Source organism: Stenella coeruleoalba, assembly GCF_951394435.1.
Source record: "Stenella coeruleoalba genome assembly, chromosome: 7".
In the NCBI taxonomy this organism is placed as follows: Eukaryota; Metazoa; Chordata; class Mammalia; order Artiodactyla; family Delphinidae; genus Stenella; species Stenella coeruleoalba.
The window spans coordinates 71,632,605-71,660,391 of record NC_137153.1 but is presented as its reverse complement, the minus strand read 5'-3'; the positions used below and the strand labels follow the sequence as shown (position 1 = coordinate 71,660,391).

The window sequence follows — 27,787 nt, the reverse complement described above, 5'->3', positions numbered from 1 at the left end:
AGTCAGAATCTGTGGGGAAAGTCTTGGGATGCTGCATTATCAGATTTCGGGAAATAATGTTGCTATCAGGTAAACCCTGCAAATCACCATGGGACAGAAGAATTTACCTACTTCTCTGAGCCACAGTTTTCTCATCCATTACATGCTTTGACCCTATGACCCACTTAGCCCCTAGACATGTATCTACCTGGCTTCATCCTCATTTTAAAATGAATTTTATGCCATCTTTACAAAGCATACATGTTTTTATTTCAGGTGCTAAATAAATTGTGTAAAGGAGACACCAGAATACCTGCCTTCTGAGAACTTCCTGAGGTTTTACTGAGTTCTCTTTTTGTAAAGATAGTCCCAGTCTGTGTGTGTGTGTGTGTGTGTGTGTGTGTGTGTGTGTGTGTGTGAGAGAGAGAGAGAGAGAGAGAGAGAGAGAGAGTGAGAGAGACAGAGACAGAGACAGAGACAGAGACAGAGATGGAGAAGGCTGGAAGGAGGGAAAAGGGGAAGGAGGGAAGGAAGAAAGAAATGTGCATTTCTGTCGAGTTCCCTGGTAGTGCAGCTGGACCAGGACCACACTTTGAGAATCACTGGAATCGGCCAATGACTCAAGCATAGCACATTGGCATCTCCTAAGGGAGTCTTAAAAAATACTTCTGGGGCTTCCCTGGTGGCGCAGTGGTTGAGAGTCCGCCTGCCGATGCAGGGGACACGGGTTCGTGCCCCGGTCCGGGAAGATCCCACATGCCGCGGAGCGGCAGGGCCCGTGAGCCATGGCCTCTGAGCCTGCGCGTCCGGAGCCTGTGCTCCTCAATGGGAGAGACCACGACAGTGAGAGGCCCGCGTACCGCAAAAAAAAACAAAAACAAAAAACAAAAAACTTCTGCCTTGGCCCCAACCCCAGAGAGTAATTTAATTGGTCTGTGGTTGGACCTGGACAGTAATTCCAATGATCGGCCAAGGTTGTGAACCGCTGCTATGGGTCCCTCAGGATAGAAGATAACCTGTTAAGAAGCATAAGCCCTGATGGGGAAACTAGGGCTAAGCCAGTGCCTCTCCCACTTCAGTGTGTGTACGAACCACCTGGGCTTCTTGTTAGGATGCACGTTCTGATTCAGTAGTCTATAGTGGGGCCCAAGATTCTACTTTTTTTTAACAAGTCACACAGATGCTGCTGCTGTTTACAGGGTACCATGCTTGGAGTAGCGAGGGGCTTAGAAGGTGTTAACCAACACATGTAAATGCCTGTCAACCCAGACTTATTTATTTATTTATTTTTTTGGCGGTATGCGGGCCTCTCACTGTCGTGGCCTCTCCCGTTGTGGAGCACAGGCTCCGGACGCGCAGGCTCAGCGGCCATGGCTCACGGGTCCAGCCGCTCCGCGGCATGTAGGATCCTCCCGGACCGGGGCACGAACCCGTGTCCCCTGCATTGGCAGGCGGACTCTCAACCACTGCGCCACCAGGGAAGCCCCAAACTTAATTTTTTAAAAGAACAGTGTAGAACAAATAAAAGCACAGCTGTCAGACATTTGAAATGAGAAATAATAGCTATTTTGCCATTAATGAACATTCCTCTTCCCTTGATGGCTAGAAATTTTTGTTTTTGCTTCTCTTTACCCCCACCTGTAGTTTCAAACAAACATTTGTGAATTAACGTTGCTTCAATGTGATAGAAATGTACTAACAGGCCTTTGATCCCCCTCTGTCTGGATCTCACTGTTCATGGTCTTTCCGAGTTTGGGGATCTTGCTCTGTAGCGTCCTCATTGCCTCGGACCCTGCCCGTTAGGTGTTATCACCCAGGAGGCTAAATGTTCATTAATGCCCCAAGGCCCTCATCTCAGGAGCTGATTGCATTTGGCTCCACAGCACTGCCAGATTGCAGACTCTGTGAGTCTCCTTGGGACATGGCTTCAGACTATGTTTCTGGCTTGAGCCCAACCTTTCTGCCCCTGGGTGAGGGGTGAAGCCTTTTCTCTGGCAGGTTCCATGCTCTGGCACTTTTCCTAGCATGGTGGAGTTGAGACGTAGCTGTCAGAGCCTTTTAGAAGGGGGAACAGAGAAGCGGGGCAAGGAAGAGGCAGACCTCAGGTGAGGAAGAAGGAAGTTAAATCCTACCTGTGGAGGAGGCTTCCCTTGGCCTGTTGCATTTCCCAGCTGGACATGGCAGAAGTGTTGGGTGATTGATTGATGGCTTTTGATTTGGCCCTCAGAGGATGCATCTGTGGCCTCTGCCCATTTGAAATTGGTGGGAATGACCCCAGGGGTCCGCTGACAAGAGGACAAAGATCTCTCTCCTGGGCGTGGCCTGTCACTGGTCAGGCTGGCGCCATACTGCTATTATCCAGAGCATCCCTCAGTGGAATATGGCACAAGCAGGAAACAAGTGTTCTCAGTCATTTCCCATTTTTAAATGAAATCTACATAGCAGATAACAACTCCTCCACCCTGCGCCCTAGTGTTTGCCGCCTCGCATGTGTAGACGAACATGAGCTGGATTTTTGCACAGTCATGAAAGCAGTATGCTTGTCCCAGCTGGAAAGCCCGAGACAACAAAATAGCAGAGAATGTTCTGAGTCTTTATTAAAAGTATAAAAGCATAAATCAGATTTATTTCAGCTGAAGGAAGGCAGCATTCAAGACACTGGAATAGCTTGTATCGCATGTTAAGGGCAACTTGAACTTGACTGTGGCTGGGGCACAGGAGATGCTAGTTCTTTCTTTCTTTCTTTTTTTTTTTTTTGCGGTACGCGGGCCTCTCACTGCTGTGGCCTCTCCCGTTGAGGAGCGCAGGCTCACCGGCCATGGCTCACAGGCCCAGCCGCTCCGCGGCATGTGGGATCTTCCCGGACCAGGGCACGAACCCGTGTCCCCTGCATCGGCAGGCGGACTCTCAACCACTGCGCCACCAGGGAAGCCCGGTAGTTCTTTTTAAATCGCTGGATTCGGTTTCTGGTTCCAGCTTTTCCTGTAACCATTTTCAGTTGAAGTGCATATGCTGTATTGATAACACAGTTTAACATTCTGGGAACTTTTGTCAGGCAGCAAATTATAAAGTACCTTGTGATCTAGGCACTTGACCAACTCTTTAGTTTCTCCTAAGTAAGAACTTGTATCTTCTGGGGAAAACTCAAGAACATCTGGGAAGTTCCTGTTTAGCATGACTGAGCCTTTCTGCTCTAAAGAGTAGAAAATAAAATGTTTGTGGAAAGTCAAATTAAAGGACTGGTCTGAATAAACCATTCCTGCAAGATCCAGTGTCCTTTCACCATGATAATATAACTAAAGAAGCCCTGACCTACCTCTCCCTAAAGAAAGCCTAATAAGCAAACTGCTTGAAAATAAGATCATTTATATTATGTTATTCATTGGCTTTAAAACCTTCAATGACTTTACTTTGCAGTTAGAATAAAACTCATTTTCCTTACCATGGCCAGCAAGGTCCGGCAAATCTCATAATCTAGCCTCTGCTCACCTCTCCTCTCAGCCCAGTCTGCTCTCTTGATCTCTGAATAAACTCAGTTGCTCAGCTGATAAAACTTTCCCTGCCCCAGAGCCTTTGGGCCATTCTTTTACAGAAAAAAACCTTTTAGTTTTGATGAAGTCCACTTTATCAACTTTTGGTGTCACATCTAGAACTCTTCTCCAAACCCTAGGTCTGCAAGGGTTTGCAAGGGTCTTCTACATTTTCTTCTGAAAGCTTTATAGTTGTTTTGGTTTTACACTCAAAACTATGATTCACTTTGAATTAGTTTTTGTATATGGCGAAAGAGTAAGATGAAGCTTTGTTATTTTGCCTAAACATAGCAAATTGCTCTAGCACCATTTTTTTAAAAGACTTCCTTCCTTTATTGAGTTTATTGAGTTTCATATACCACTGGGGAAAAGCAGGTGAGAGCATTGTGTCAATCTGTTTATGGGCTCCATTCTGTTCTCTGGACCATTCTTATCTTTCATACACCCCCCAGCTAACTCCTACCCATCCCTCAGGTTTCACCTACAGTGTCATTTCCCTAGAGAAGCCTCTAAGGAACACCCATTTTCATCCATCTCCATACTCTCAACTTTAATCCTAAGAAGTTCAGCCTCTATTAGTCTCACTCTACACCTGTATTATACATTTCGCATAATTTGTTAAAAATTTGCTGGTATGTGTGTAATTCCTGCCTAAAAGCCCCCAAAAGTCAGGAACTGAGTCTATTTTGTTTACCATTTTAGTGCCCAGTAGTGTGCCTCTTATATGCTGAATGCCCAATCAGTATTTTTTGAGTAAGTGAATGGAGAAAGGTCAGGCATTCTGGGGGATGTTTTCTAAATCACTGGGTATCATTTTCTTTTCTTTTTAAAAAAATTATTGTTATTTATTTATTTATTTTTGGCTGCACTGGGTCTTTGTTGCTGCGCACAGCGTTTCTCTAGTTGAGGCAGGCAGGGGCTACTCTTCATTGCGGTGCATGGGCTTCTTATTGCAGTGGCTTCTCTTGTTGTGGAGCGTGGGCTCTAGGCACGTGGACTTCAGTAGTTGTGGCATGTGGGCTCAGTAGTTGTGGCTCCCGGGCTCTAGAGCGCAGGCTCAGTAGTTGTGGTGCACGGGCTTAGTTGCTCCGCGGCATGTGGGATCTTCCTGGACCAGGGCTCAAACCCGTGTCCCCTGCATTGGCAGGCGGATTCCCAACCACTGCACCACCAGGGAAGTCCCTGGGTATCATTTTCTTAAAATCAGAGGGCATTCCTGGCTCTTGGAGCCTTAGGACATACTTTTTCCCCAATTAACCCATCTTTTAAGTCAGTGATTTTGAGAACCTTTGGCCTACACTGGACTCAGCTGGAGGACTTGTTAACATACAAACTACTGGGGTCCACCCCCAAAGTTTCAATAGGTCTGGGGCAGCCTGAGAATTTGCATTTCGAAGAAGTTCCCAGAAGATCATGATGATGATGCTGGTCTGGGAACCACACTTTGAGACCTCCACTTTCTCGTCTCCTGCCTTTGCATGTGCTGTTCCTTCTGCCTAGAATGCCCTTCCACATTTCTTGCCCTAAAAAACACGCATTCATCCTTTAAGACTTAGGCCAAGTGATTTCTTCTGAATACATTTTTCAGCTACTCCCACCCTTTTTGGGCAAAGTAAGACCACCTTACTATGGATTGGAGTTGAACTGTGTATACACTGCTGTTTCAGTGCTTTCTCCTTTAATTGTGTCTCTTTCTGCTTCCAGCACTAGTGTGTGAGCTTCTGGGAATGGCATAATAATTTAGTTTATCTTGTTTCTCTAAATGGAAACAAAATAGTGGCTTGTACAAATTCTAGGATGATGTAGTCTTTAAAACATGTTAAGGTAATTAAAATATACATATAGTCAATATATTCAAAAGAAATAGCCTCAGGTGGTAACAATGGAACATTAGGATTGTGAGATAGTAAATGATTATTTTTTGCATGTTTTGTCTTTTCCGTATTTTGTCAAATTCTTTTTTTAATTAATTAATTTTATTTATTTATTTTTGGCTGCGTTGGGTCTTCGTTGCTGCACGCAGACTTTCTCTAGTTATGGCGAGCGGGAGCTACTTTAGTTGCAGTGTACGGGCTTCTCATTGCGGTGGCTTCTCTTGTTTCAGAGCATGGACTCTAGGCACTTGGGCTCAGTAGTTGTGGCTCACGAGCTCTAGAGCACAGGCTCAGCAGTTGTGGCGCACGGGCTTAGTTGCTCCGCAGCATGTGGGATCTTCCTGGACCAGGGCTCGAACCTGTGTCCCCTGCATTGGCAGGCAGATTCTTAACCACTGGGCCACCAGGGAAGCCTAGATTTTGTCAAATTCTTTATATTGCTTCTTTTTTTTTTTTTTTTTTTTTTGCGGTACGCGGGCCTCTCACTGTTGTGGCCTCTCCCGTTGCGGAGCACAGGCGGCTATGGCTCACAGGCCTAGCCGCTCCACGGAATGTGGGATCTTCCCAGACCGGGGCATGAACCCGTGTCCCCTGCATCAGCAGGCAGACTCTCAACCGCTGTGCCACCAGGGAAACCCTATATTGCTTCTTTAATTTAGGAAAAATACTATATGCTATAAAAGACATTCTAGAACTTACACATCAAAATGGTTGTTTCCCCTTTCATAGTTGTCATTTTGAGCAGCAACGTTCTTATTCCAGTTATGCTGCACTGACCCTGTCCATTTTTTAAACTCCTGCAGTGCCACTGAGAATCTCTCACCTGTCCTCAGTGGCGGAAAAATTTTTAAGTATACTTAATTTTTTGAAAGAGTCAAATGACATTCATGGCAAAGTCTAAGGAACAAGATTGATAACCAGGCTGATTAATATCATGTGAAGTCTGGAAGAGAGTATGACCAATAAGTGCTGAGATATACCCTGTGTGTCATGTAAGTAGCTCCTCAAGCTCTTAAACATGTAATCTCAAAGAGTAAAGCTGGAAATACAATTGCTTTAAAACCAATATTACATAAAACTTTGAAACATAACTTTCTACCTAAAAGGGATTTGAACAGAGCATCCTTGCAATAGGGCATATACATCCCTTAGGTGACTCCTTGAAAGGGACCTTACTATGCGCATATACGTTGCTATTTGTTAAAGAAATAGTGCCCTCACTCTGAATCACTAATAACAGGGGCTGGAGCATGAGCTGTAGGGCCGAATTGCTTAGCTTTAATTGTAGCTCTTTCACTCACCAGCTGTGTGACTTCGGCACATTCTAAACCTCCCAGTGCCTCAGCTTCCTATCTGTAAAATGGGAAGAGAGGATTTTTGTACTTCATAGGGTTGTTGTGAGGTTTAATTAAGGTAATAACTGTTAAGCGCTTTTAAAAGTGCTTTTAAAGGTAACATCATTTTGCCAATTCCAAGATGCACATTTTTCACATTTTAACACTTGTGAAATGAGGGTATGTCTTACAATTAATGTAATTTTAAGAAGCACTTTATTACCATTTAATTAGCAATATCTTTTTAAAAATCAAAGGTACTTAAAATAATGGCGCAGCTTGGAGTAGATGATGTTTTAGATTTCGATAACATAGCGGTAAGAGGTTGATAAACACTGGCTGTCATCAGCATTGTCATCAGTGTTGTGGCCATCATCATCATTATCTTGGTTCTAACCAAGGCAATGCCATTTGATCGGTTGGCAGTGCTGGCCTAGAGTGCACATCAAATTTCTGTTTCATTTATTTGTTTTCATTCATGTGTTCTTAGAAAAGGTCTAGTGCGCTCTTTTTCATATCTGTTTCATATTAAGCTAATGTATCTATGGGGTTAATTCGTGCAATGTCTGCGTTATTCTCTGTACCATACTTGGAGAGCTGCTAAAATGTTCTTCAATGCAGATCAGTCTCTTAAAATAAACGGACAAGAAGACAAATTGTTTATTTTCTCTGTTGGTGTATTTTCCTAAATCTTTTTGAGGCACTTTTTCTTAGTGAGCAAAACCAAGCCACTGTTGTACCACTTAAGATTTACTGGTTTGCAGTCTTCTCTGACAGTGAAAAGAAGCAGTTTATTGATCTGTAACAGAATGGATCACGGCCAAATCTTTTCTGGTTTATACAATTCACTGACATAAGAATCTGCATATCATTAAGAAGACTGAGTCCTCACAATCTGAGGCCACCTGTCAGGCATGAACAATAACTGGGAAAAATCAATACACAATATAAAACTGTTGTTTCTGCACAGACACTGCCGGGATCCACACCCAGTGACAGGCATATTTTGTTATTTTACCAGTGATGTGCCTGTGATTCCTAATTTTAGGCTTCCTCCTCATTTTGATTTTATTGTTCAGTTTGGGGGAGGGTGGGAGAGACCAAATTCAATCTGAGGTAAAAATCTTCTGCCAGGTTGAAAGAGGTTCAATAACAGGAGAAAACCTTGGACCAAAGTTTATGAAGCTTGACTAGGAAGATTCCGGGCACATCTCCATCCAAATACCTTGACACATACTTCATTCACCTATAACACAGGCAGCTTGTTTCTTCTGGCCTTCTGTTTGCCCTCAAGAATTTAAATGGTGGTATTTACAAGCCATTATGAAGCAAGAATACAAACACATAGGGCTAGATTGAGGCCAGTAAGCAGTTTTGCTTAGGTTTTGTTGTTGTTGCTTTTAGAAGTATAATTAGTTGAATAATTCCAGAAGCTGGACTTCTTTCTTTTGCCCCCTCATCAACTCACTCATCCTTCTTCAGTTTACCCAGTCCCCACCTTTTTTTCTTAACAAAGCTACATTTGTCAGACATAATGCTCACTCTATCTCTAAAGTCTGCCTTTTGATTCAGCTAGCTCTGACTCTCCAAGTTCAATGCCATGGACCTGAACCAGTGCCTGTTTCCAACAGAATGTCAGGTGATTGCCACATAGAGAGATTAGAGTCATCCTGCCCTCCTGGTGGGCTGCCAGACAGAAACTGGGGACCATCAGGGAGCTGGGAGGCCTTCAGTGGGAGGCTGAGAATCAGGTCTCTGTGGGTAAGCTGAGCAGTAGTCACCGTAGCTGGAAAAGCCATGCAAGGAGCACAGCTGTCAGAAGCAGCCTGTAGAAACCGGTCCTTTAGAGTTTGCACTGAGCTGCTTTCAGTAGTCAGCCTTGAACCATAGTGCAAACCCATTCAAACAGTGAAGAAAATTTCCCTAGCTAAGCAGCAAGAAATTCTCACCCTGTGTGATCAAAGCAATCAGCTGGTTCCTCTTCCTTCCTATTTGTTTATATTTCTAATCTCTTATGATCTCCATGACTGTGGCCTGATAGTTTTCTTTTGCATAGTGTTTTAAAATACTTTTTTCTTTCTTCAGTGCATTTTAAAGCAGATAAAACCAAGTTGACAGGAAGTATCTAATGTTTCTTTTTTAAATAATTGTTATTACAAAAGTAATGAAGGAGCTAAAATCATCCATAATTGCATCACTGAAGGGCAACCACAATGAACATTTTGGCGTATTTACTTCTAATTATTTTAAATAGATGTGTAAATATGTACATATGTATTTTTAACAAAATAGGTTATGACAGAATAGTTTTTTTTAATCATTAAAAGCTCTTAAATGACATCAATGGCTGCATTAGAATCCAGGATAAATGGATATGTTATTTATTTTAGCATTCTGTTTTGAGAAGCTCATGTGGGTTTCTAAATTGACACTTTATTTCTCAGCTTGGAATTCGTTAAGCTCAATTTCTTCGGATTTTGTTGGTTTAGAGTGAGAATTTGGACACAGTGGAAATGGAATATTTCTGTCTGTACCATTGTTTGCTTTCCTTGCCAACATTTTTTTAAATTAATTAATTTATTTATTTTTGGCTGTGTTGGGTCTTCGTGGCTTCGCGCGGGCTTTCTCTAGTTGCGGCGAGCGGGGGCTGCTCTTCATTGTGGTGCGCCCCGGCTTCTCATTGCGCTGGCTTCTCTCGTTGCGAAGCACGGGCTTTAGGCGCACGGGCTTCAGTAGTTGCAGCTTGCGGGCTCTAGAGAGCGCAGGCTCAGTAGTTGTGGTGCACGGGCTTAATTGCTCCACGGCACGTGGGATCTTCCCAGACCAGGGCTCGAACCCGTGTCCCCTGCATTGGCAGGTGGATTCTTAACTACTGCGCCACGAGGGAAGCCCTTGCCAACATTTCTCAAAAGGCATTTTGAAGAAGCAAAGATTGGAGCAGTGGGGTTTTTTGTGTGTGTTTTGTTCTAAATTTTGTGATTGGAATATGTCTTGTAATCTCAGTTAACTTTTAAGCAGAGAATCGATATAAAATAAGAAATATGTTGCCTAACAAACCCTAAATGTTTCAAAACCACATGTCGTGCTGTGTCATTTGAAGTTTATCCAACAGGAAAATAGGAGATTTTGAAGATTTTTTTTTTTTTTTTTTAAGACAGGGACTGCCTGGGTCAGATTTATGTTTTAAAAAGACTAGGTCAGTGAAAAACTTGAGCTATCAAGGAAGAGTTCACATGAAGTTTAACCTTTTAAAAAAATGAGCATTTGGTGCAACAGCTGCTTTGGTTCAATTGAGAAAATGAAACTATTGAACCAACATTTGGAAAGGAGGAGAAGTGTCAAAATGAAAAATAGTTTGTGAAATGATACAGAATGATACATATTTGTATTTGAAGGCCACCTTCCTTAAAAAGTCACGTTTCTGGAGAACATATTTTATCTCCCATAAGAGTACTGTGTCTAGAGACCTGCTCTCAGCACCTGTCCACGGGTGCATCTGTGGGTGTGTCACTCTCAACACCCAGTGGCCGGGTCCGGGGCAGTCACCACCTTGTTCCACAGGCTGTCTCTCCCCGCTTCCAATTTGCTCTCTCCATTAGCAGTCATCTTTGTAAACAGAAGTCTAAGATTTAGTGTTGTGCATATTTTTAAATGACCCATTTTGATGGGGCTCTCTTTATTGTTTCAGGTTGAGTGCATTTGGGAACTTGATGCATAAAATTTGCATGACTCCTCACTCCTTTCTGTATCTGTCTTTGGATTCAAGCCAGCATGGCTCACACCACAAAGGTTAACGGCTGTGCCTCAGGTAACTCCATGTTCTGGAGTGTGTGTGTGTGTGTGTGTGTGTGTGTGTGTGTGTGTGTATTAGTGTGTGTCTTTGCTCAAACTAATTTATTTCTTTTTTAATAATGGGTAAATAGTAAGTTGCCTAGATAACTAGGATTTCAAACAATTTCTGTCCATTGAAGTTTTTTGTTGTTGTTTTGTTTAATCTCTTAGAGAATTTGCTTTTATCTTTAGAGTCTTTATGTACAGAAATCAGCTAGGTAAATTATTACCTAAGTCAATTCTATTGGAGTGTTGAAAGATAAATGTAAAATACTGAATGCTGATGCAAGAATAATGTACACTCCTCTTGCGCTTCTTTATGAGGGATTGAACGATGAAAGAGGAAATGAGTTTGAATGCTTAAAACCAATTCCTAGTATCCACTCCCAAGCAGCTTTTGTTTGTTTAAAGTAACTTTCCCAGAGGGAATGTGCAGCAAACCAAATATATTATGAATCATAAAGACTTGTATTCTTATTATTGCTTTGGTTATGTTAGAGACCTATAGAGTTTGCATATCTATTCCAATATTGCTTATATAAGATTTTGGAGAAATTTATAGAACAAATGCTGAGAAAAGCCTCCTAAGAGACAATATATGACAGGAGATGACAACCTGTCCAAAATGGTACTCTAAGTGTTCATTCTTCTTTTGAGCTATCTGCCAAATAGCAGAACATGTGAGAGCGGTAACTGTGTATGTGGGAATTCTTGTGGAGCGCTTGAGTCCAAGGTCTTCGCTCTGCTGGCTCTGAGCACTGGGTAATGGAGAGAATGTGGGATTGGAATCGGGAGACCCATCTCCTGCATTAACCATGAATTACAGGGCAGGACTATTTCTCCATGTGTAAGACATCAGTAAGTATACCCACCTGCAGGGTTAGAACCAATGAGAGCACCAGAAATGTGCACACAAGTGCCGTGTAAGTTGTAAAACAACAGCAGAAGGAGGAGACCTCTGAATTGGGCCCACCCAGCCCATGTGTGGCTTTCTGTTTTAGCAATCCCAGCTGCAAGTATCCCCTCTGGAAAGATGCTCTAGCTTGCCCCAAACCAAACCCAAATAAACTCAATTGTTCATTATGGAACAACTGATCTTACTCTGTTCATTCTTTTTCCTATCCTTTCTACTGCTCAGCTTCTCAGGACTATTATAGATTCTGCTCAGGACTGCTGTCATTAATAAAATATGAATGACAATACCTAACATTTAATGAGCACTTAGTGTTACCATGGTGCCCAAGATGTTTTGCCTGCATTATCATACTTAATAGTCATAGTAATCCTAGGAGAGTATGCTGTTATCATCACCACCACCACTGTCATCCCTATATGATAGCATAGAAAAGCTCAGTAACTTACCTAAGTGAAGAAAGGAAAGTCAGGATTATTACTTGTTTCTCTAGTCGAATATTTGATAAGGGAAGAGATTGAAACATTGTGAAATTTCTTGAGACTTGTGGGCGGGTTTCAATCCCCCATGATGCTATGGTCTCCCTTCCCTCTCCTGCCCTCAGTTCTTCTCACACACTCAGAGGAAGGGGGCTCGAAGCTGTTGGTGCCTCGGAACGCTCTGGTATCTCTGGCAGAATCAATATATTCAAGGTTTTAGATACTTACCCCAAGTGACCCTAATTCCCTTTCCAACTTGACTTGTCCTGGAGTATCCCTTTTCCTTTGTTCCTGAAGTCTGATGATACAGTTATAACCTTTCTTCCTCACCTGGTGTCCTGCCTAACAGGTCTGGGGACTGAGTCTGAAAGTGAAGAAAAGCTCTCTGATCTGTGACTTCTGGGGTGTCAGGGTATGAATTGTTATTGCACAAAGGTACCTGGACAAGGCAAAGGAAGGTTTTTGTTTAATCACCATGACCTCTGTAAGCCTGTAAGCAAATCTGATTAGAGGCTTAGTCATACATAATTACTTTAATTTTATATATGCATATATGTGTATAAATATATGTGTGTGTGTACATACACAGGTACATATACATGTATACATTATGTATACATATACATACACATACATATATATGAAACTCATTAGAGAAAATTTTATAATACACAAGTTTAGTGTTTTCCAAAAACATAAAGCAAGAATTACTGGCAATACCACCACCCTGAAATAAATTTTTTGCTCATTTTCCGTATGGCCTTTAAATTTTTTTTCTTAACTTAATTTATTTATTTAAAAAATTTTTATTGGAGTATAGTTGACTTACAGTGTTGTTAGTTTCTGCTGCACAGCAGAGTGAATCAATTATACATACACATATATCAACTCTTTTTTTAGATTCTTTTCCCATATAGGTCATTACAGAGTTAGAGTAGAGTTCCCTGTGCTCTGCAATAGGTCCTTATTAGTTACCTATTTTATATCAACATACAGTAGTGTGTATATGTCAATCCCAATCTACCAGTTTATCCCTCCCCCGCTTCCCCCCGGTAACCATAAGTTTGTTTTTTTTTACATCCATGACTCTATTTGTGTTTCATAAATAAGTTCATTTGTACCATTATTTTTAGATTCCACATATAAGCGATATCATATGATATTTGTCTTTCTCTGTCTGACTTCACTCAGTATGACAATCTCTAGGTCCATCCATGTTGCTGCAAATGGCATTATTTCCTTCTTTAAATTTTATGCATTTCACATAGTGGAGATAATAGTTATAAAAATCTTTATTTTACATTTTCTTTTCTCACTTTGTATTACAAAAGAAATACCTGCCCATTGTTAAAAAAAAAAAAAAGCCAAACTCAAACAATGCAAAAGTGTTTGTGAGTTATAAATATACTTTTTGAAATGTAATTAACATAAGAACATTTACAAACCCAGATTAAGATGGGATAAAGAGAGCTTTATGGAAGCTAATGAAGGCTGGTTACTGATATTTCCCATGAGAAAAAGTTACATTATTTGGATAGTTTAGTGGAAGTTTTAAATGTGGAGTAAATTATATGGTTTTCTTTCATTTTTCCAAAAATAAAGTATAATATTAAATATGCTTTTTTAAACTGTACTTCCCCTAGATGTGTTATGCCCGAAAGGGGTCTCCCTCCCTACCCCTACCCCTGAAAAATCACTGCTTTGGGCTCCATAGACTATGAGGAGAAATCCTGTGTGACGGTGCAGTCAGAGCACTGGCAAAAGAAACACTTTCCACGGTCTTAGGAATAAAGCAGATGCAAAAGAAGACAGATGAGAAAAGTACCACCTAGTTAAACTGTGCCCTTGGCTGCAAAACACACCTGAAGACTGATCATCCCATGTTCACGTCCCTGTTTAGAGTTTAAACTGTGTAAGGGACCATTCCAAGTCCTTTTTATACTCTGACTTCCCCATTGAGTCCTTCAGTTAGATTGGGTAAAAGGTACTGATTTTTTTTTTTTTGAAATATAGTTGATTTACAGTGTTGTGTTAATTTCTGCTGTATAGCAAAGTGATTCAGTTATATATATATTCTTTTTTCATATTCTTTTCCATTATGGCTTATTACAGGATTTTTTTTTAATATTTATTTATTTATTTTGGCTGTGCCGGGTCTTAGTTGCAGCATGCAGGATCTTCGTTGAGGCATGCGGGATCTTTAGTTGCGGCGTGCGGACTCCTTAGTTGCAGCATGCAGACTCTTAATTGCTGCATGTGGACTCTTAGTTGCAACATGCATGCAGGATCATGGGGTTGAACCAGGGTTGAACCCGGGCCCCCTGCATTGGGAGCGTGGAGTCTTACCCACTGAGCCACCAGGGAAGTCCCTATCACAAGATATTGAATATAGTTCTCTGTGCTATACTGTAGGACCTTGTTGTTTATCCATTCTATATGTAATAGCTTACATTCGCTGACCCCAACCTCCCACTCCATCCCTCCCCCCACCCCCTCCCCCTTATAAGAGCAGTTAGTTAATGCTGTAATTTGTAAATTTATTACAGTACGTTTCAGACATACAAAATACGTAAAGTTTATATAACAAGCACCCATGTACATACCATCACAGCTTAAGACATAAACTTAACTAGTACATGGTAAATATTACTGAGCACCTACAACGTGCCAAACATCGTTCTGGGCCCTGGGAATAGAACAGTGAACAAAACAGGCAAAAATCCCTGCTTTCAGGAATCTTACATTCTAGTGGAAGTTGAAGTCTCCTTGTGGACAGAGTATCCAGATAAAATAGAGGTCATTCTTATACTATAAAAGTATTCATTGTTTATCTGAAATTCAGATTTAACTGGGTGTCCTGTATTTTTATTTGCTAAACCTGGCAACCTTACCTGTGAACCCCTTCCAGATTGCATCTTCCTTCTTACTGGCAACCCCCTCATTATCAATTGTTTGTCATAGTTTTATCTCTTTTTCACCAGATCCTTTATCTTACTTCTATTGACTGGTCCAGTTTTGTTTTCATTAATTTAAAACATTTTATTATGGTATTATTAAGAGTACCCTAATGTCATTTGTTAATGTAATGACTTATGGACATCATAAATTGCCCATGGCTGACTGTTCTCTTTTTATATAGCCAAGTAGTAAGTAAATGGGGGTCATTGGTTGGGTAAATTGCTGTATTTTTGAAGAATTTAGAGATAGGGACAGTGTGCTTATCCCCAAGTTTTTGCATCATGTTGTAAACTGAGTGTACTGATCGATGCCTCTGTAAACACTAATTAATGTTGTGAAACTTTAATTAGAGCCTAGAATCTCTTTAGAAGCCAAATAACAAGTGGCTTATTTGTCAGATGAAGATAATAATACCTGTCCTACCTTCTTCACAGGATTGTTGTGAATAAAAAATAAAACAATAACCGTAAAAATACAATGTAAAGTGCTGGTCAGATATCAGGAGAAATCACCATCCTTCTTGTTTTGCTATCTCTGTTATAAGTTCCTGATCTAATAAACACTGGCTCAGGTGCCATTGTGGCTCTGTCGGATGCTGTGATGCTGGGGAAAGAATTGAATTACTGTCCTTTGACAGTTAAATGAAATGGATAGATGAGCATTAGGGAGTGACTTTTTATGCTTGCCATCACCATTTTTATTTCTGTGAATACTTGCCTTTGCTAGTTTATTACAGTTTTCCCTCTCTTGCTGTTCTCTTTCACAGCCCAAATACATGTGAATTTTTCCAGACAGATGCATACTTACTCATTTAATATACTTATTGAACTACATTAAACATTTGGTTGTCTTTTTTTTTTTTTTGCGGTACATGGGCCTCTCACTGTTGTGGCCTCTCCCATTGCGGAGTACAGGCTCTGGACGCGCAGGCTCAGCGGCCATGGCTCACGGGCCCAGCCGCTCCGCGGCATGTGGGATCTTCCCTGACCGGGGCACGAACCTGTGTCCCCTGCATCGGCAGGTGGACTCTCAACCACTGCGCCACCAGGGAAGCCCTGGTTGTCATTTTAAATTAATATAATAACTTTCATAAAATCTTGTTACCCTGGTTAGTTATTTGGCTCCAGGTTTTTTCTCCATGCTGATCTTAAATGAGGTACAAAGGCCACTGATAAGACCTGGCCAACCAGAGAGAGCCAAAGACTCGTGGCCGAGCAGGCAGAAGGCTGCAGTGCAGTACAGCCCACTCTCCGTTGTGTAAATATTTTTTCTGGGCAGGAAGATTTCTCAAACAGAACTCTGAGCCCACTGCAGTGAACCTGACAGCAGAGATTGCGTGCTGTTTGTCAAGTACAAGACAAGACCAATTTGCACTGACTGGTTTGGCTAGAGCCGACCTGGTGTTTTCTGAGACCATCTGTAAAGAATGTCACAGAGCATGGCAGAGGTGGTGTGTTCATGGTGGTGAGTCTTAGACCTGACCTCTGTGTTTGTATTACTCCAAAGACAGAGAGTAAGCTGATTAGAAACTGGGGCTGCTTTAATTCATGGGTACCCTTCTTGACCTTCCAGGGTCTCCTGATACAATCTGCAAGAGGATTAAATGAGTGTTCCTATTTGTACTTTGCATTTTCCCCTAAGCGGTGTGTTCAGTGGTTATCAGAAGAGCTGAGAGGGTAACACAGAGTTGCCTAACATAAAAACATATGTAAGAGCTAGCCAGGATTTTGATTTCTTCTGTTCAATCTCCCTTCCTTATTTTCAGATGGCAAAACACGACTTGCCACCATGGCTAAGCCAGAAGTTGAATATGGAAAGTAATTTTCCTTTGTTTGAGGCATTCTGTTGACATTAAAAATCAGAAGTATAGTGTCTATGAAGATCCGATCAAGGGGAAACAGATCAAGGGGAAAGTATGTATTTAAGAAAACTACAAAAAACCCAAAAGTAGAATGATTACAAATAACACGTCCTTCCTGACAGGGGTTATTTTTTTTCTTCGTGTGACGTGTTTCATAGAGCCAAATTAACAAACGTATTCTAATACCATATATATATATATATATATATATATATATAATATTTGTATATTTAGTATATCGTGCAGTTTCATCCTGTTATTTGATGTGTTTACTAATTGGATTTAATTAGATTATGCCTTTGAACTTCAAATGAAACTTCGTTGTTAGTTATTTGAAGGCTAATTTCACACTGAAGTTTATAAATGAAATAATTTATTTTCTTATAGTGATGGTGTTTGGTAAGATAGTTATTTTTTTAAGTAAGAAGTATTTGCATTTGAATTTCATTACTGTTAAAATGCCAAGACCACCTACAAACAGGGACCCTGGGTTTTAGAATCGTGCTTGTCTGGTTAATCAGAACCCCAGAATTTGTCCCGCCCCCAAGAGGCTCTGAAGAGTCCCTCCCTTGTCAGGGCTTGCCTGTTTTATAAACTTTCAAGGCTTTGGTTTTAAGCTGTAGCCAGCTTCGCCTTAGAAGATTTTGCTTCAAACCGTGAGCGAGTCCATAATGGGTTAAGCATCAGATTTCAGACAGGCGATTAGCTCTCCAGCTAAGCTGAGGAAGGATGACTTATCTCCCAGCAAGTACCAGCTGACTTGGGTGTAAGAAGGATAGAATCCAGGCTCTTGCTAGTCCTGAGTGCTGGGCAAAGTACCCTTCAGTTGTCGATCGCTGCCCTGATACACCGTGGGTGCCAACAAAAAAGAAAGAACACAAAATAAAAGCCCAACAGGGAGATTGGCTATGTTAAGAACTTGAGCTGTTGCTATCATTAGGAGACTGCATAGTGAGGCAAAGGATTACAACAGCCCTTCCTACAAGGACTTGAATATTTTGTGCCCTGCTCACCCGCAGACTTCCCATCGTGAGTATTGACATTTGTGTCTGATTATACACTTCCCCTCTTTCTGGAAGAACTTTGGGTGGGCTAGTTGAGCCCATTAGCCTCCTTCTTCCTGTGTCCCGGATAATTCCTGTTCATCTCTTTGGTGCAATTTCTGAGAAAGGTTTGAATGGGTTTGGAGGAAAATCAGTGACTAAAGCTCACAGTTTCTGCTTTGGGGACCTTTTCTATAAAAGGCTCTTTGATCTGGCATGAAAAATAGTTAGCATAGTTCTCAAATTCACAGAGATAATGAATTCTTGCTGTTTTCTGGCAACATATTTTAAAATGGCATTGAGTAGACTTCTCTAATAAAAAACCTCGAATAAGACCCAACCAGGAAATCAGACTTGGTAAGATTCATTCATACAGTTGTAGAAGTTCTAAGTCAAAAAAAAAATCATGATTCTATCTTTTCTCCCTTGGCTGCCTTATTAGATATTTTTGGAGTGTACTCTATTCCATATGCTATTCATGTTTTAGAGGATAAAGCCTGGCTCTGCTTTTGGGTTGCAGTTCATTATGAAGCCTGAAAACAAGAGAAGTGTTTAAAATATGCAGCCACTTACATATACAGCATTAGTGATCTCAGCTGGCAGTTCTATATGGACAAGTGATCTCACAGCTTAAAAATAAGTATGTAGCTATATTGAGGATTTTTAAAAATAGTGACCAGATTTCTAATCCTAGTAGTTCTTGGAGCAAGCCATGGCTGAAAATTCAGATTGAATAATATTCTATAATATTCAGAAGGCTTTTCTAACCAACAGAATGAAAAGCAGAACTACAGACATGAGGGAGAACTGGACCAAGAGAAAAAAATTATTGGATTCATGGGATTTTTGTTCTTATCCTGAAATTTAAATCTTTGTACTCTTACTTTGTCTTGTTTGTGACAAGCCAGATATGAGTGGTTCGTGACATTTCTACCAGCTGGATCAGAGGTTGTGGACATGGCTACATTTCATCATATAAACCTTTATTTAAAGGAGCTGGTGCTAGAGTAATAGTTTATGGAAGCAATTTGCTATCAATAGTCACAAGTACTAAATTTATTTTAGCTCCTTTTTCTGTGATTTTATTAATTGGAACAGTTCTCTCTCCAAGGGATCTTTTGCATTTTGGACATGATCTCTGTTGGATAGAATCAAGTGATAGTTATGGGATTTTCTGAATTTGATCTCACAGTATCTGGTTTAGTTGATAAATTCCATCAGCTTTGCAAACATTGATTCAACTTGTCCTGCCAGATTTTCCCTTCCCTGTCCACTTTCTGAGTGCCTTTTTCTTGCATCAACTATCTATTAGGCAAAGGCATTTCGAGTGTTTCTGTACAGCAGGCACATTTAAGAGTCTCCTGAAAGGGGACTTCTGTCGTGGCACAGTGGTTAACAATCCGCCTGCCAATGCAGGGGACACGGGTTCGAGCCCTGATCCGGGAGGATCCCGCATGCCTCAGAGCAACTAAGCCCGTGCGCCACAACTACTGAGCCTGCACACCACAACTACTGAGCCCGCGAGCTACGACTACTGAAGCCCACACGTCTAGAGCCTGTGCTCCGCAACAAGAGAAGCCACCGCAATAAGAAGCCCGCGCACCGCAACGAAGAGTAGCCCCTGCTCACCGCAACTAGAGAAAGCCCATGAGCAGCAACGAAGACCCAACACAGCCACAAATAAAAAAAAGTCTCCTGAAATAAAGGGGGAGAATATGCCAAGATTAGAAATATAACAGAGGGAGAGAGAGGTGACATTTCTAATAATTCATAAGCCCAACTGCTTAATCTCTTTAAATCGTTAGTCATGTGCATCCGTTCTTACATTCCTAACTAAAACAGGAAAAAGTTCACTCTTCCTCCGCTCTCAGTATTCCCCTCATGTAAGACAGCGTACCCAGCAAGTGACGGCTGGTTTATTTCCTTTTCCCTAGCATTTCAGATTGATTGACGGGGATTTTTTATTCAAATCAGGGCCACCCCATGGCAGTGTTTTTTGAGGCAGCCCATTTGGCATGTTCCCTCCAACTGTGAGGACAAAGCCTGATTTGTCTTCCCATGACCTGGCAGAGGAGGTAGAAGTACCTGCTGGCTTCATGCAGCATGTCCCCTAGCCAGTATTCCACCTCTTCACGTGGTGAGTCAGCCCGATGGTATACTGACTTCTATAGCACAGCAGGGTGGAGACCTGGAAGTCCCTAAGCCGGTCGGGGAGGAGGGAATGGTTTGCGTGTCAAACCACTCCAGCAATGCAGCTTACAGGGAAAAATTGCAAAATACTGAAGCCCTTTGCCGCCAGATTTTTCCATTAGCACCACACTTTACACAGTTTTCAAATCTGCCTCAGGGACAGCTGTTTGGCAATGTGAGGGGAAAAGGTCACGTCACATCATAAGCTCTGTGGTTGGTTACCTGTCAGCCTGTCCTGCAAGGAATCTCAGCAGGCCCTGAGCAATGCCTTCTAAACGCTCATTGATCACACACACACACAAGGAGCCGTGGATTCTCCAAAGGGGGTGCTCGGAAATTATTTGAGAACTGGAAGACAGTGCTGGAACTTACACCACCTCAGGATACTGATTTTAAATGAAGAAATCCAAGACAGAAAAGCTTCCGGAAAGGTAAAGAGGGCTTAGAGCTGGGGGCTTTTCCTCTGGGACGTTATCCCTTGGTTTTCTGGACAGAAAAAGTAGGCTTTCCAAATAGTGGTAAATTTAAGTGAGGGTATAGTTTTTGGACTACCAGAAAGAATGATACAAAACTCAGTAGAAACAATTCAGTTCAGTGAGTTCATTCATTCAGTAGCTCACTTTTAAAAGACTGCACAGAAATTTACTAGGCAGAGGGCACCTGTTTCCCTTCTTTGTGGAAGGACCAACCCTGAGGTTCTGTGAAAGTGGGTCTGTCTCTGCCTTATTCTCACTACTTTTTGATTTTGTTTTGTTAAGGATGGCTTGCAAGATTAAGGGTCATTGAGCTTTCTATACTTTTGTTATTTTCTCTGTCTCTCCAAACATTTTAGCTTTCATTAAATTTAATCTCTGTTTTCTGCTCTTTATTCTGAGCCTTTGTTTTGGGCCTTATTTTGACAGAAATCATAGTCTATTTCTGTTTCTTCAGTCATAATGCCTGCAAAAATCACAGTTGGCTTTCCCAGTTCTCCGTGGCTCCAGGTAGTAAGAGACCTGCTCTGTCCAAAGAGGTGTGAAAGAAGCAGGGGCTTCTCCACCACCCCAGCTGCTGCTCCCCCACTCCTACCTGCCCTGTAGGCTTTGCGCAAAGCGCTGTTCTCTTTACTTGGATGTCTTTCCTGTATCTGTTTATGTGAGCCCTTCTTATGCTTCAAGTCCTGCTTCCTCTCTTACCTCTTCCAACACGTGTTCTCAGATACTCCCAGTGGGAATTCGCCCATTCCTCTTCTTTATTCCTGGAGAGCTTTGTATTCTGTTAAGTAGTTGCCATCACTTGCTTTTATGTAAGCGTTGTAGTTGTGTGTCTCATTAATCTGTAATCTCTGAGGTCTTAAGAGGCAGGATTCATGTCGTCTTCATCTTGGTATGCCCATCGTGGCTTGTGTAGTACCCAGCATAGCCAACAGGCTCAGTGTTCAACCAACAAATGTTTGCAGCCCACCTCCTTGGTGCTGCCTTAACGCTGGGCATCTAATACAGAGCAAGACGCAGGCACAGTGCCTGCTTAGGAATCTGTGGGGTTGAATTGAGCCCTACCAGTTGCCAATCTTAAATTGTCATACTCTTGGCAATTTTCTCCCAGCCTGTTCACCTGGATATTTCCCCTGCATGAACAGGTGGCTTTCACTCTGTCACACATACTTGGATTCTTCCTCCTCGTACCTCACATCTAAGTGGAAGTTGTAGTGTATACTTTCTCTCCATCACGTGCTCTAAGGTAGGCTTAAAATGGTGTTGTCTGTTAAATGCCTTGAGTTCCAGGGAGAGGAGACCAGGTACGATGTGGTTATCCAGAGAGGAGTATTATTGGAGGCCATTTGGAAAGCTCTTTCTAGCTCCCATGGCCTCTTTGCTCCTTTCCCAGCTTGTTAACAATCCAAGCAGAGAGACGTGGGGGAGCTCCAGTCAGTTCCTCTTGCTTATTATCTAGTCTGGTTTGGTGGACTGGTTGAACCTGTGGATGAGAACCTGAGCTGGTGACCTCTAAGGTGGGAGTATGGCCATTGGTCTACCTTCCTTCTCACCCACAGTTTTTTGGGGAAGGTCTCTACAGATCTATCACCCCTTTTAGATGGGAGGAAATAAACTGTCCTTACTGCTTCATCATTTACAGCCTTTATAGTCTCTTTGGTAATCTCAGTTAAAGTTTTAAATCCTTTAGTTTCATGCCCCAGTTCATTTTGTCATTTGGCTTTTTTAAATGTTGATTTCAAATCTCAGATGAAAATATATTGTGAGAAAGTCTTTAGTTTAAACTTAATGAAAGTAATAATCATGAGTCAACCCAGACCGTGAAAAAAACCCAACCCGCAGAAATTCAGCGTGACTCCAGTGTTAAACCTTAAATGTGTTTGGGGGAATGCACTTTGTTGAGTAAGGTTGAACGAAGACAAAGGATTCTTTCCTGACCTTTCAAGATAGGCCCATCATCCACAGCATCCTCTTCCTGATTTCAGTTTCCCAGCTGGAACCTCACACCTCCGCTGGGACACACCCTTTTGGTGTTGGTTGTGGCCTCTTCTTGGAAAATCTCCCTGATGTTCAGTTTTAGGCGCAGATCCTTCTAATCCAGGCAGGTAAAGAGGAGTGCTCTTCCAGCACCCAATGCTGTCCGCACCTAACAGGATGGGAAAGAACTGTAAGCCCTTGCTGGACCTGTCCTGTCCTTCTAATCCCCTTCAAGTCCTGTCAGCCTCCTTGGGCTATGAGGGAGGTTGGTAGAGAAGGAGCCCTGGTGGTGAGGAAGGGAACTGTGCCCACTTTTCTCCGTCACTGCAGTTCCCTTAGACACCCAGGTTTTGGTGTCATATCCCGTCTCAAGTCTGAGAGGAGAGGATGGGTGACGTAGCGTGATAAGGTATTTGAATTCTTTAAGGGTTGAGGGGAAGTCTCAACACAGGTCCTTCATGAGCATGACAGCAGAGCATCTTGCTTTCAGCCTGTCTCTTTTCAGGATGCAGACTTACAGGTAGGGTTTTTGCTATCAAGATTACCTGCGAGAGAAATGGTGGTAGGGATCCTAGGCTGTTGTTTTGGTTGTTGTCTTTGTCTTCAATTTGTTTCAACAAGGACTCTAGCAATTTTAAATGAGAAGAAAAAAAAGTTGGCCACCTGGAAAATGGGAAAAGGAAAGGGATGGAAACAGGAATGAAACTGCATCCCAAATGGATACCATGAAGTCCTTGCTTGGTGTCATACCGAGACCTGGGAGCGTGTTCAGTTTGACCAACCCAAGGTTTTGTTTTAATTTGAATTAATTGCCGGGATTTTTTACATTAGATAATTTCATAGAAAAATACCAATTCCTAAAAAAAAAAAAATAAACCAATTTCTGCAGCTTATCTTGAAAAATCAAAAGATCTGGATCACTGGATGTGTACTTCCACAGGGCCACAGTCATCTGGAGAGGACAGGTGCCTTCTGGTCGCCCCCAAATCCCTCTGAACCCCTTCCTTTCCATCATTAACCTGGACTCTGAAGGTAGTTGAACTTGTGATCTGAACCTTGAGCCTACTTGAATTGCTTAAGGGGCTGCCCCCAGGTTGGCTGTCAGCTTCCTTGAAGCCAAGGTGAAGAACACACTTAAGAGTTGCAGAGTTTGCTTGGTTTAGAGCCGAGGTTCTCATCCCTCGCTGTGGCAGAGACTCATCTGGGAAGCTTCTAAAGATGCTGATGCCCCTGTCCCCACCACAAGAGATTCTGATTCATTGGGGGTGGGGATGGGGGGACGAGTCAGCAGAACTGTGGCTACTGATATGCTTGGTTGCCATCTCAAAGTCCTGCAGCCACCGTCCAGGGAAGAAGGACCGTTGGGGCACTGTCTGCCAGCCTGGTGTCACAGAAGCCTTTGCCTACAGCCCATTTCCCCTCTCACAAGGAGTCACCTTTCCTGGCTACTCCTCACCTATCTGAGGAAAGGTCTTGAGCACATCTTCATCCTCCCAGATCTCATTTGGTGGCTTCTTCTGTACATAAATTAAAGAAGAGTAGAGGCAGAGAGGTGTCTCTTTCTCCCGACAGTGGGAACCATTGTGACTGACGCTCTCCAGTCAGAGGAAGCTCCTATTTTTAATTCTTCTCCCATCCCAACTTTTGTCATCCTTGATAAAGGACTAGACATTTACTTGCATACAGTGACTTTTTCTGTTAGACCTTGACTTCATAGAAGCACACAGACAAAATAACAACCTTCAACCTTTTTGTAGAATAAACTATATTCATATTTATAAAATAAAAATTTAGCAGAATTTTTTTCCAGGATTAAGGAACACTACATTCAGATGCTTTCCTCAGTTTAATTCTTAAGAACGAGTCTTTTGATATTGATACTTACTTTGGAATATAATAATGTGACTAAATAATACCAGAATATTCTCAGAAGTACAGAGGAGAAAATTTCTCTCTTAAAAGCAAATGATAAAACAAGCCTAAGGGGCTTCGCTGGTGGTGCAGTGGTTGAGAGTCCGCCTGCCGATGCAGGGAACATGGGTTCGTGCCCTGGTCTGGGAAGATCCCACATGCCGTGGAGCGGCTAGGCCCGTGAGCCATGGACACTGAGCCTGCGCATCCGGAGCCTGTGCTCCGCAACGAGAGAGGCCACAACAGTGAGAGGCCCGCGTACCGCAAAAAAAAAAAAAAAAAAAAAAAGCCTAAGGAAGTGTTTTGAATGATGGATGTTTTCTAAAACTGGATTGTGGGGATGGATGCATAACGGTATACATTAACTAAAACTCATCAAACTGTACACTTAAAACGGGTGAATTTTATGGTACATAAATATCTCAAAAAAGTTGAAAGTCCAAAAACAAGGAAAAAATTGATCTAACTCAAATCTCTTACCTAATGTGGTGTCGTTGGGTGAAATAACTTGGAAGTTTTTGGATCCTGTATTTCAAAGTATCTGGCACTTGAAGCTTTGCTCTTTATTAGTTTGTTATTTCTCTTTGAATCAGTTTATTTGGCGTAAAACAAGCCCAAATGAATTCCACGTCATCTTAAAAAGTTTGATCTTTGTAGCTTCACGCAGGAAAATGTCTGTTTCAAAGATAGTCACTTTTAAAGCACTCAGCCATGAGAACGTGAGTGGAGTGAGGTAGGGTGTGTGCCAGCACTAAGGTGGACCAGTTAGACTCTGCAAATCCAGGGGTTCTTGTAAAACTCTGCCTCTCTCCACATAGCTGTCCCATTTTGAATTTTACAAAACAGGCCATTTAGAGTCATCCTTAATCTTTGTTAATCTCTGTTTTACTGTTTAGAACTAGCTTTTCTTACTTGCCCTGTAGAAGAGTTCAATTAAACTTTATTCCACTAGAGTCAGTCACATTTACCCAATATACTTAGGCACAAGTGAAGAACAGATTTAAAAGAACCCTTTTTTCCCTCTTTTTTTTTGGTGGTGAATTTAAACCATTAGAGAGACATCTCATTCTTAGTAAACGTTTAAAACAGAAACAAAATGTCGCTCAAAAATATTATCCCCCTAAACCAGAATGCATTTGTTTGGGAACTAATTCTGTGTCTTTGAAAGTCACATGATCTAATTGGAATAAAATGTTTAAGGAACTATGAAAAAAAAAAGGGTTGGGTCTGTGGTTTACAAATGGGAGTGTTTTTAGCCTTCAGATTACATGTTGCATTAAATAAGAATAAACCAAGAAAAGAAATCACTTGCCTCAAGCCCAGCCTGGGTTCAGCATAACACTGAATCATTTCCTTCATAGAACAGCCCTGCGCTATGGCTCAGATTGTGACAGGGAACTTTTCTCAGCACTGGAGGGTTTGGGGGAGGGACTAAGTCAGCAGGAAGAATGACACATTTGCCGCCTTTCAGTCTGTGTTCTTCCTAGAATTAGATTTATAGCTGTATTTCTAGGTTAGCACTTCATGTGTCTGAAGGATATGAGCATAGTTTGTTTGAAAAATTGGAAGGGGCATGTGAGAGGTCTGTCTTTACCTCTGGGTTAAGATCCTTGCTAGCAGTTTCGTTCATTGGTAGTTTTTGCTGTCTCACTGACGCCGAGAGTCCTGGAATTAAACCCCGTGGCCAGCAGGCTGTTAGTTGGTCAGGAAATTCCAAATGGGTATAAATAAATGCTCTGCAGCAGCTCCTGGGCTCTTTGCCTGCTAACGTGTGCAGGCCCTTTAATGCTGAGGGAAGTGGGCCTGAGACTTGGCTTCCTGCTTGCTGAAAATTACAGTTATTTTGTTTCTGGGTGGGTAAGTAAGAAAGCCCAAAAAAAGAAAAATAGAGGAGAGTGTGACATTTGGATGGGGGTTGGTGAAATATAAACTCAAGCTCTCTATGTTATAAAAAATATTTGCTTTTCTTACAGGCTGGAAAGAATAACTCAGTCCTGGATTTTTGGTTCAGTGACAGTTTCAGCTTTAGCCCGTGGCTCTAACATAAAGATGTCATTGTCGTGGGAGTGTGAGGTTGTATGTATATGTTAAGGTCTGAGTTGTTGAGTTTATGGCTTACTTAAATCACAGAATTTCCTTTCTTGTTAGTAAATCCGTTTTTGGTCATTTGTTTTGAGCTCTGTTTTTCTAATAGGGAGCTGCTCAGTGTGCCTTAAAGCCGGTTTCTTTTTCTTATGTAAATACTGTAAAACAAAATAAGGACTGGGATTCATATAATTACTTGAGCCCCACCCCCCAGAAAAGGAAAAAAAAAAACTGTAATGCTTTGTTAGAAAAGCCTTTCTGTCCCAAAGTCCTAGCTTGTGCTGCTTCTCTGCTTTTCACAAAATTACTCTCTGGCACATTTCCTGTGTATGCTTAGAGCAACGTGTTATTTTTTTTTTTTTGGTTTTGGTTTTTTGTTTTTGCGGTATGCGGGCCTCTCACTGTTGGTGGCCTCTCCCGTTGCGGAGCACAGGCTCCGGACGCGCAGGTCCAGCGGCCATGACTCATGGGCCCAGCCGCTCTGCAGCATGTGGGATCTTCCCGGACTGGGGCACGAACCCGTGTCCCCTGCATCGGCAGGCGGACTCTCAACCACTGCGCCACCAGGGAAGCCCTCAACTTGTTATTTTTGAAGAAAGTTTGGAAAACAGCATTTAGTCCCCAAGCTGTGTCCCATCTGTGCGTGCATGACAAATTTAGGCTCTAGTTCATCAGTAAGTCTTTAAATTAGACAGTGGACATTAGAAGGCAGCTCTGCTGAGGCTGGTGAGAACAAGTACTGAAATGCCCGTGGTATCTTGACTATTACGAGACAGATTGTGGGTAGAGTCGCTGCATCTTCTAGTTGGCACTGAACACTGGAGAAGAGGGCCATTATGTGACCCTCCCGGCCTCTGTAATGTCACGTCCTCCTTACTACAATGTGTCCTTTATTAACACATTGCCCATTCCATTCCCAGGAACTGTAACCCTTTCCACTTTCTTCCCGCTCACTGCTCACCTGCAGCCTGGCTTCTGGACTTCTAAGGCCTGCCCAGGATAGGACTGATGATACAGCAAAAGGAAGCTGCATTTGGGGATTGTTAAGTTGTGCCCCTTGTTACCATGCAGCTGGAAAGTGCTGCCCAATGGAGTGGGCAGAGAGCAAGGCCCAGGGCTCTGTATGAGTTCCTCTAGTCTGACAACTGCTCTAATTAATTTCTTCCTTCACTTGCTCACATAGCATGCGATGTTATGGAATTTTGTGTGAAGTGTAGTGAAAGGGTCATGGTCTGGAAGCAACCTTTGGAAATCATCGAGTTCCACCAGTCCCCTCATTTTATGCGTACAAACCTTGTCACTGAGTGTGCAATTCCAGACCCTTGTTGCCCATTGCTTGTCTGTGAACT

General features: G+C 42.1%; 1 protein-coding gene across 9 annotated transcripts in view; it reads left to right on the top strand.

Annotated features, from left to right (window-relative positions):
• The window catches only part of KANK1 (KN motif and ankyrin repeat domains 1), a 193,185-nt gene that overhangs the window by 122,798 nt on the left and 42,600 nt on the right, over positions 1-27,787 (top strand). For all 9 annotated transcript variants that reach the window (XM_079927394.1, XM_079927397.1, XM_079927395.1 and 6 more), the window contains one exon: positions 10,406-10,525. In XM_079927394.1, the coding sequence (XP_079783520.1) occupies positions 10,489-10,525 (37 nt within the window). In that variant the 5' untranslated portion in view covers positions 10,406-10,488. The remainder of the gene's footprint in view (positions 1-10,405; positions 10,526-27,787) is intronic.